General features: G+C 45.2%; 1 protein-coding gene across 3 annotated transcripts in view; it reads left to right on the top strand.

Moving 5' to 3' along the window:
• The first annotated feature begins 3908 nt into the window (after positions 1-3908).
• Chd1l (chromodomain helicase DNA binding protein 1 like) overlaps positions 3909-10235 on the top strand; it is a 48168-nt gene continuing 41841 nt past the window's right edge. For 2 of the 3 annotated variants that reach the window (XM_021196001.2, XM_029537424.1), the window contains exons 1-3: positions 3909-4043; positions 8948-9060; positions 9830-9936. In XM_021196001.2, the coding sequence (XP_021051660.1) occupies positions 3935-4043; positions 8948-9060; positions 9830-9936 (329 nt within the window). In that variant the 5' untranslated portion in view covers positions 3909-3934. Of the gene's footprint in view, positions 4044-8947; positions 9061-9829; positions 9937-10235 lie in introns of those variants that run through there. The other variant, XM_029537425.1, reaches the window with a different exon arrangement.

The following is a 10235-nucleotide window of genomic DNA, read 5'->3' as shown; positions in this document are numbered from 1 at the left end:
ACTCAGTGGATAAAGCAAGCTTTAAAAGGTCTAACAACTTCATTATACACACACACACACTCCAACCATTTTACATACATACATATAACCTGCATTTGGTGGATGGGGCAAGCTTCAACAAGCAGGCTTCAACAAATTTATTTTTTCTCTTAGACTTTTTACACCATTTAACACAAAAATTCTCCATGTAAGAAAAAAGATGACCTCATAGCTGTAAGGTACACTCTCTAAAAACAATCACCATGAGAGCGTATTCTTCAAGAACAGCTTAAACTCATTACACAAAAGGAATTTACAACAGGATTACTAATGTATTCTTTTGCAACTCATAATTAAACATCTCCCATCTATCTTTCTCTCTATAGGTTCTATAACCCCAAAGCAATAACTCTTTTGTCATTGATTAACCAAGTTTAAGCAAGCCAGACTACAGTAGCAAGTTTTTTCTTATGTTTAGCTGACGACAATTTGTATTTAATAAGAAACAGCTCATCATCTATCTTATGTCTTAGTTTTGAAGACTTGTTCAGCTAAAACGACTAATAATATATCCTCTATTCTTATACTCATTATAGAATTATTTATTCTTTGTTCATAACCCCATCCTTTCACGGTGCACACCAAAATCTGTGGCCACATCCCTAGATCACAAGCTCCAGGAACTCAGAACCAACCTGGGAATGACAGTTTTCTTTGATTAGCTGTTGCAAGCCTGCGTTTCCCTTCCTAGTACAATTCTGTGCTTGCAATGCATGAATGCTCGCTCCCCGTGCTCTCTCACCTATGCAGCTCTTACTTCTCTACAAGGGAGGGGGCACGGTCTATTCTTAATTCTAACTTTAATCTATCTTTCTGGAAAAGCCACAGAAAGCATCTCCTTAAACTTTCTATCAACTACTCTAACTTCCTAAAACTATTTAAATCAAATCAGGAATTCTCTAAAATCATTAATTCATCTAAACAATATTATTTTATGAAAGTTCATCTTCATACTGATCTGTAGGGAAGTTGCCCAATAGAGTGGGCTGTCTCCAAGAGGCAACCACATCAGACTATAGGCAGTGAGGGTCTTCCAAGACCCACTCACACCACATTAGATACATGAGAAAGACAGCAATGGCAAACACCAGCTAGAAGCAAGCCAGAGATAAAGTCCCCGGGGCTGTGCCTCTCTACTTGCCCACTGCTGTCCCTCCTGCATGATGTCCACTAATTCTGCATTTTGGCTGTTGTTAGAAAACCAGCTGCAGTAAGCATGGAGGTATAGATAGCACTCTGAAACAGATTATTGCTTTTTAAAGATATATACGCAGTAGGGGAACTGCTTGGTCATATTACTGTTCTAGTCCTAGATGTATGAGAAACTTGTTGTTTTCATGATTGTGCTAGCTTGTGTTCCCACCAATAGTGAATGGGGAGTCCCTCTGTCTTCATGCACTTCCAGGACACATGGGGATTCTTGACAGTCTGGGAATCCCTCATCCTGTCTTCTTTCCTTCATGTGACATTTTCCACCATGTATGCAGGCTGACTTCCAAAAGCAAGCCTCCTCCATTCCATTTCTCTCTAGGTGACTCCTACTGGCTTGACCTGTTCAGTATATCCACTCCTCATAGCTACCCTGCATCACGCTGACCATTAACCACTTCCTGCCCATGCTTTTGTAATGGCCTCTGAACCGTCTCTCTGCTTCCATCTCGTCCTCTATAGATTCATTTCATATAAGATCCAGAGTAAAACTTTCATGCTACTCATGTGCAGACCTGGAATTTTCCAGCTACTCATTTTCTTCTCAGCTGTGTTTTAAGTGCCAGATTCAATGTGTCAGCAGTCTGCTTCGTCTAAAGCTAGATTCTTATCTCTGGATTACTTTAAGTAAGAAAAAAATAGGAATGCTTCTGAATAAGTGGCGAGAGGTTGACAGCATTGCTTTAGCAGATTAGAACCTGGGGAAAGAAGGAAGTGAGACAGAGAGACTAGGTGCAAAATCACTCCAGAGAAGCCCTTGAAAGTCACACATTCCTCTCAGGCAGTTGAGGAAGCCTTGCCACAGACAAGCTGGCCTACAGGGTCAGTCCAGCCCCACTACTCCACACCCATGGCTTTGGTCAGCATCAATCACTTTCTTTCGAATTTAATTTTATTATTAGATGGAGGGGAAGAAAGCAAGACACTGTGTGAGAGAGAGGGAGAGGGAGAGGGAAGAGGGAGAGGGAGAGGGAGAGGGATGCGCAGCATTTTTATTCTCTGAGCCATCTCAGGGGAGCTACATCAAATGACTAATTAAATCATGCTTAAAGCCAAAATATCTTAACCTTAGATCGATACTCTTCTCTCATCCGTGTTCTCAAAAAAAAAAAAAAAAAAAAAAAGTCTCAAACTTCGCTTCATACAGACGGTCAGACGGTTCCTGAAACTGTTTTCTGTAGTTAAGTAAAGACAAGAATTCAGTTACATGTGAGTGGAGAGCACTTCAGGAGAACCGGAGTGCCTCAGGCTACAGTTTTAGCATCCTCTGCCAGGGTTGTTAACTGAATTCTGTCTTCCCAGTACAGGGGAGACCTGGCACACGATGGCAGTATCAGGAACAACTGATACTCAAAGCCAAGCCTTGGTGAGCATTGCAGGTGACTTGGAGATTCAAGAGCATGGCCAGAAGTGCTGCCAGGGTTTTCATTTGGGGGGACACTCAACAAACCAGGTCCAGCCATTTGCCCCTTCCCTGCAAAATCAAATGGAAAAACTACTAGTGAAAAAAGGAATGTATTCAATACAGCTCTATTGGAAATCAGGGGCAGGCGTGTTCAGTTCCACTGGGAAGGGACAGATAACACACTATGTTCTTGTAAGAGCCCACTAGCAGTTCATATTATAAACAAGAAACTTCAAGTACTCACTGAAAACTGTTTTTTTTTCTTTTTCTTTTGTTTTGAGTTAATCTTTAACCCCGACATAATTGATGTAATACTAATGGTGACTTGATCAAAGAGGGGTGCGGTGACCTTGGTGTCTCTGACACCTCCCCTCTTGATCTGGTTGATAAGTACCTCAGGTCTGGTTCTGTGTGTTCCTGGAGAAGTCTGTATGCATAACGGGATGGGTAAAGTCCCTTAGTTGGCCATTAAATGTTTTTTTTTTTCTCCACACATAGATGTTCTGTTTGAATGGCTACTCTTGGAATCTTGAGGGGGTGGGGGGAAGCTCTCTCGCACTTTATTTTTAAGACAAGGTTTAATGCACCCTAGGCTGGTTTCAAACTTGTATAGCTGAGGCTGACTGTGAGCTTCCGGTCCTCCTGCTGACACCTCACCCTCGTGCCCCACCCGAGGGCTTGGTACATTCGAGGCAAGCATTCTGCTAACTGAGCTTTGATCTTTATTATTTATTGACACCTTCCTGCTCTGCAGCCCGGGCTAGACTGAACTCACAAATTCTCCTGCCTCAGCCTCCCCAGTGCTGAGATTACAGGAATGTACCACCAGGGTCTTTTCTTTGAATGTATCTTGTCACTAACACATTTTAAGAGATAAAGCTAATCTTATTTTGGTGTTTTCAGACATAAATGAAGAAAATGGTTAGATAAATATGAGACTTAGTGACCTTGTACCAGTTTTTAGGCATGTGCATCTTAACTGAAAACATGGAAGGCTGCTCAGGAATCTGATCCAAAGTTTAAAGGAGACAGCTAAGAGATTAAGGGGGGGGGGGGGCTTGCCAAGTTTTGAGCCTGCTGCTAGCCACCCAAGCAACCCATGTTAGGAGTCAGAGCTTTTAGCAAAGGCGGCCTCTAGGTGCTAGTCGCAGACGCACACTTAGACCAGAGTCTTCCGCGCCTGCGTGCTAAGGAAGCGTGGGAAGGCGCGCGAGCTGCGCCCTCCGGCGGCGGCGCGCTGTACCCCGCGCGCACGGGAGCGGAGGCGCGGGGCCTCTCGGGATGGCGGGCGCCTTGCCGCGCTTCCTGCAGGCGCTGCCGCCCGTGCACGGGCCGGAGCCGGTGCGGACGCGGGTGCAGGAACAGGACTTACAGCAGTGGGGCTTGACTGGTGAGCGGGCCGGGGACGCCCGGGGGCGGGCGGGAGCCGGGAAGGCGCGCGGCAGCGCAGGCCTACGCGGGGACAGCGGGACAACCAGCAGCTTCCCGGCCGCTCTAGCTCCTCCCAGTCTCCGTTTCCCTGTCGACTGGGCATGCGCACTCACTTGTTGCGGCTCCCTAATGAACTCTCAAAGCTGCGCTGAAAGCCTTGCCCAGCGAAGTTTGTCTTGTCCTGTGCCTCTTGTGCTTTCGTGTTAAGCCCACTTGCCATTACGAGTCCCATGTGAGGGGACCCCAGGTGTGTAGGTTCCAGATGTGGAGACCGTAGGCGTGCAGACCCCAGTGGACCTGGAGCCACCGCATCCCGCGGCGATCTCTCTGTTCAACATCCCTAGACTCCTTTCCTTGTATGTCTGCTGGGAATGTAGTGCTGGTTTAACGGAAAGTCATAATCGCTCACCAGTTGTCACCCCGTGGTCGTTATTTGTTGCTGTCGAGAGGATACTGTGGGGTATGGGGAGCAGATAAGCAAAATAAATAGCGGCCCTAGGACCCAGTTTCTTTACTAGCGGATAAGTGCTTTTGAAAGTATAAGGAAACTCTTGACTTACACGTGCCAAGTACCACCAAAAGGTGAGGGTTTGGAAAGGCAACAAAATGTGCATTTCTGCCAGGCGGTGGCGCACCCTTTAACCCAGCGCTTGGGAGGCAGTGGCAGGTGGATCTCTGAGTTCAAGGCCAGTCTGCTCTACATAGCTAGTTCCATGACAGTCAGGGCTATGTAATAGAGAGGCTCTTTCTTTTTTTTTAAAAAAAAAAAAGTTCCGTTAGCTTAGAGGAGGGACAGGTGACGATGAGGTTGAAGAGAAAGACAAGCAGTTCATATCAACATTTTCCATTTATATTCAACTTTAAAATTGTATTTTTGAGATTATAGTTACACCTCCTCTTTACTTCTTCCAAACACTCTCGTAAACCCTCCCCTTCTCTCCTTCAAATCCATGTCCCCTCCCCCACTTAATCGTTATCGTATGCATATACCTATAAATGCTCATAGATATACTTGTTCAGTGTGTTTAATGTCACTTGTGTGTATGTTTCAGGGCTGAGTGTTTGACATTGGACAGCCAGTTGGTGTGCTCTTCCCTCGAGAAGACCCCCCCCCCCTTTTTTTTTTTGCTCTTAGCTTTTCTTAGTCTCCTGTACTTCTTTGTGTAGGATTGAGGCCTCAAGGGCTCCTCTCTGTTCATTTTGGCATGCTCACTGGTACTATCCACATGTGTGGGCAGTCATGTTGGTGACAGTGTCAACAAAGCGTCTAGTGTTACTTGGAGACACAGTTTCACAGCAAAGTCTTTGAACTTGCTTTCTGTCCCCTCTTCCACAATACCCTTTAAACCTCAGGTGTGGATGCATCCATTGGGACTGAGTTCCACACTCTGCGTCCTAATTGGCTGTGGTTTCCTCCCCTGCTCTCCATGTCTGTCAAAGGAGAGTCTCCTTGATGAGGGATGAGGACCGCACTTCTCTGTGGGTACAAGGACAAGTGTTAGTAGAAGGCGGCATTACAGCTCAGGCGTCTCTGATTCCTGTTTCTCAAATCCATGGTGTTTCCACAATACGGACTTCAGCTTCCACCTCTGGCCATGCAACCTAGGTCAGTAGCAATGGACTGTCTGTTTTGGGGATCTCCTGGACAGCCCTGACAGCACGGTACAGTTGCCCTTTCTGTTCACTAGAATAAATGCAGGATTCAGAGATGTCAATCCATTGAAAACCTTCTGGCCTTTCTTCCCAGTATGTGCTCATGAAGTAATTTATGCCTACAGAAAACAAGATTTTAGTCTACAATCCTAACAACTCAGAAGAGGGCTTCTCATGTCTTCTACTTGGGTTTTTATTGGGTGGTCTTTGGCTCTGGGAGGGAGCATTGTCAGGCCAGATGAGAAGAGTTTGTTAAAGCTACATATGCATATTTATACACAGATTTTCATTATTGTAGGTTTGTTTTGGCTTTAGATAGGTAATAGTGTGATGCTCTGTGGCTTTTTTAGATACCCGCACTGTTATTTTACCTTTTTTAGACATCCACACTGTTATTTGACCTTCCTTTTTCCTTCTGAGTAGTTAGCGAGGCTCCCAGTACAGGGCAGACATGTTTTCCCTCTTGTTGAGCCGGTCTTTCCCCTCCCTCCTTCCCAGGACAGTGCCCCCCTCCCCTTTACCATTCTCCCTATCTGTACCTGATTTAAATCTGGCCTTGTGGCCTTAGTGTATTAAGCGTATCTTGATTGATGTTTGTCTGCCTATATGCTTGCCAGTGGCCTTGGGATTGATTCTTTACAATATGCAGAAGGACCAGAACTGTATGCAGATCAAATCCAGCGGCATGTAATGGCCCAGGAGGAGCCTGTATGTGCAGGGACATTCTTGATAAAAGAAATGAGCAGACAAGAGGTTGCAGGTTTGAATGCATGGGATAGATATGAAATGTAGATATTATCACAGCCAAATACTTATTACAGTTATGAATTTAATATTTTAGATTTATTATTTTATGTGTGAGTATTTTGCCTGCATGCAGGTGTATGTATTACATGAGCTCCTGGCTCCTGTGGCGGTCAGAAGAGGGTATCGGATTCTCTGGGACTAGAGTTACAGATAGTTGTGAGCTTCCACGTGGTACTGGGAGTCTCGAGTCCCCTGCAAGAGTAACAAGTGTTCTTAACCCCTGAGCCAACTCTCCAAGCCATAGCTGTGGATTCTTCAATCCTCTTCACAGTATATCTAGAATACAGAGTGCAAAATGTATATTTCTTTACACTGAGCAACACTGGTAATTTCTAATTTGAGAAGTTAAAAATAGCTTTCTTTATGGTTTACCAGACTGTTTATATGACTGTTAGTAATGGTGGAAACTTGATTATGCATCTTTGGATTAAAAAGCACCTTCTGACTTTTTTGGTTTGTGTGTTTGTTTGCCCTGTCACTTTGGTCCTTTGCCTGAGAGCGAGATGCTAACGGGGACCCTAGAGGTTAGAAAACAGAATGCATTTCCCAGATCCCCGTGGTTCTGTTATGACTTGGCTGTACGAAAGGAAGTATGTAATTTGGAGCAGGAGAGCCACAGCCAGTCTGGAGTGGAGGTGGATGTGTGTTTCCAGTTTTCCTCTTGGCCTCGTGGCGTTTACCTGTGGGCTTTGGCTAGGATGCGGAACATCTGTTGGCGTGGATTGAGGGGAAAGGTACCAGTGTCTGGAGCTGACTGTACAGTGGCCTGTTCTGTTCTGTTTTGGGTTTGTTTGTTTTCTGTTTTTCTGGATTCCTGTTCATGGAGGCGGGCATGGTGGCCCAGTTCTGCGGCACTAACACAGGTGCTAGCCTTGAGGCCACTCCGCCAGCCTTTCCAACAACTTCACAGTGACCTAATTCTCTGTATTAAACTCTTTCTCTGTCTAAACTACTTAGGGTAATTTCTATCTCTGCATTTGACTCTTAAATGTTAGTGTTGTTATCTCTACTGATAATTTTATTCATTTTTGAAAATTAAACTTTTAGGGGCTGGGAAGATCGACTACAGATAGAGTAGGTACACCTTTGCTGAGGGCCCAAGTTCTCCACTGGTGATCTTCTGGCCTCTGTGGGCATCTGCACTCACGTGCACATAACCAGACACAGCCACACAAGATACACACGTAATTCAAAATAAATCTTTTTTTAAATAAGAAAATTAAACTTTTCTAATATAGCAGTCACAGATTCATAGGCAGTTACAGGAAGTAGTATAGAGAGCTTTCTGTAGGCTCTATCCGCTTTCTCCCAATGATACCAACTTGCAAAATAAGATGTCAGTTAGGAGTTCACATTGTCTACACAGCCAAGATGGAGAACATTTCCAGTGCTGTAAGCCCCTCCCATCGCCAGTTAATTTACCAGCATGCACCAGGTTGAATCTTCTCCCCCTGAAACATCCATTCCCCCATCCATACTCCTGAATTCCTGTTGGCATTCTGGTTTTCTAAATGCCAGGCAGCATCCAATTTGCAGGATATTGGGGTGTCTTTAGCCTGCAGCTCTAGGCTCCTAACCCCCCTCTTGCAAACCAGTTCTATACACCACATGGCCAGATTAATCACAGCAGTGACTCCATTTCTTGGTACCAATTTCCAGTGACAAAATATCTGACGAAAGTGATTTAAGGAGGGATTTATTCAGACGTGTGATGTGGAGAAAAAGTCCATGGCAGGATGCTTGGTAGTTGGAGCTGGTCCCAGAGATGGCGGCATAGAGGAGGCAGCTCGAGGTATTGTGGCACCGTTGAGCTTGGGTGAAAGGTGAAGCCAGGCTGGAGCCCGAAGGTCTGCTCTCTAGGGCCTTCCTCCACTTCCTCCAGCTAAGCCCCACCCCTTAAAGCTTCCACCACCCACCCAAATTGTGTCTCTTGCTGGGGCCCAAGAGTTGACATAAATGAGCCAGTGGAAGACATTTCACATCCAAGCTTTGTGAACTACTCCTTATGACAATGCACTGTTCCATGTTGAAGCGTGGTGTGAAGTAGTCCTGTCGGCATCTCTTCCTTAGCATGCACAGCCCGTGGGCTGCTTGCTGATGAGCTGCTTCAGTAACGCTCGTTTCCAGGGCTACCACATCCAGTTGTAGGGATGTGAGTCTCTGTAAACTTTCTGTCAGGTGGATTAGGTGACGAAGATATAGGTGCTTTAGGAGTTTGAATGAGTGACAGCTGGTGACGGAGTCTGCATAGAAAGTATCGGGGAGGTGAGTACTGTGACTGGCCAGATTGGGAGCGTGGGCAGTGAGGAGGCCGCCATAGAACCTGAAGCTTGCTGGAATGTCTGCTCCTCAGACCGCTTCTGTATGGTTTTTATTTTTTATTTATTTATTTTTTATTTCTAGGGATTCATCTACGCTCTTACCAACTGGAAGGAGTCAATTGGCTAGTCCAGTGCTTCCACTGCCAGAATGGCTGCATCCTGGGAGATGAGATGGGGCTCGGGAAGACCTGCCAGGTATCTGCTGTGCAACGAGCCCAGCTCACCTCCACACAGCTCACGGCTGTCGCTGCATGCTCACTGCAGCAGTGTGCTCCTTACGGGGATGTAAAATATGTAAAGTAGCACGTTAAGGAATTCTCAGCTCTGAGCTGTGTTCTCTAGTTTGAGTTTTTAAAATTGTACCACTGCCCTTGTTTGATCTGTTGTTTGTTTGTTTGTTTTGTTTTGTTTTTTAACGTGTTTGGGAGAAGGCATGCCTTAATTAGAGCAGCCAGTGGCCCTGGTCCCGGACTTTTCTCTATAAAAAAATTTACCTGTCTTAGCATCAAGTTGATATGACTTCCTTAGCGATGTTTCCTGTGGTATCTGCTTTCTGGGTCTCTCAGGATAGCTCCGTGTGAATGTAGTGCCCTGTGGTTTCTAAACTCAGTAGCTAACTAGTGGGGTTAAAGGAAGCAGCCGACAGACCTGGAGAGTCTGGTTGTTAGGACGAGGTTAGGCAGGCAGAGTACTGATGTAGACTCTTCAGCCAGGACGGCGAGCAAAGCTGCCTTGGGTTGACAATGCCATTTGTGGGTTTGGGTTGATAGACAGTCCAGTCACATCATACCACATGAGTTAGTCACATGGGGGGGGGATCCTAATCTATAGAATATTAAAGTCAGGGTAGTCAGGATACACAAGCAAATGCCATAGTGATAGCATTTCACAGTGCTGACAGTCAGGGCTGTGCACGTGTTCCAGTGAGAAATGTGATCAGAACTGATCTTTCCCTTTGTTTTAGACTATTGCTCTCCTCATTTACTTGGTGGGGAAACTGAACGATGAAGGGCCGTTTCTGATTCTCTGTCCCTTGTCTGTTTTGAGCAACTGGAAAGAAGAGATGGAGAGGTACGGAGTAAATTAGATGAACTTTTATTCTTTGCCTTGCTTAAGATAATCTGGCTGGTGTAAGAAATATGATAAAATAATAGTGTCTTATACAGTTACTAAGTTTATTCTAGAAAGGTCCAAATTGAAGCAAGGTAGGTAGACACTGGGGGTCCAGGATAGGAGGGTCCAGGTCTTATCACTTATGTTTGGCAGCTTAAAGGTATTCATTTTTAATGAAGTTTTATTGCCCTGAAGAAAGGCTATCCTTGTCACATTGATGTAGGGAATGGTTAATGTGAAAAAGGTTTCCTTTTAAA

The sequence above is a fragment of the Mus pahari genome, chromosome 4 (assembly GCF_900095145.1).
Source record: "Mus pahari chromosome 4, PAHARI_EIJ_v1.1, whole genome shotgun sequence".
NCBI classification, from domain to species: Eukaryota; Metazoa; Chordata; class Mammalia; order Rodentia; family Muridae; genus Mus; species Mus pahari.
Note: the sequence above shows the minus strand (reverse complement) of the source record. Positions and strands in the feature narration are given on the sequence as shown.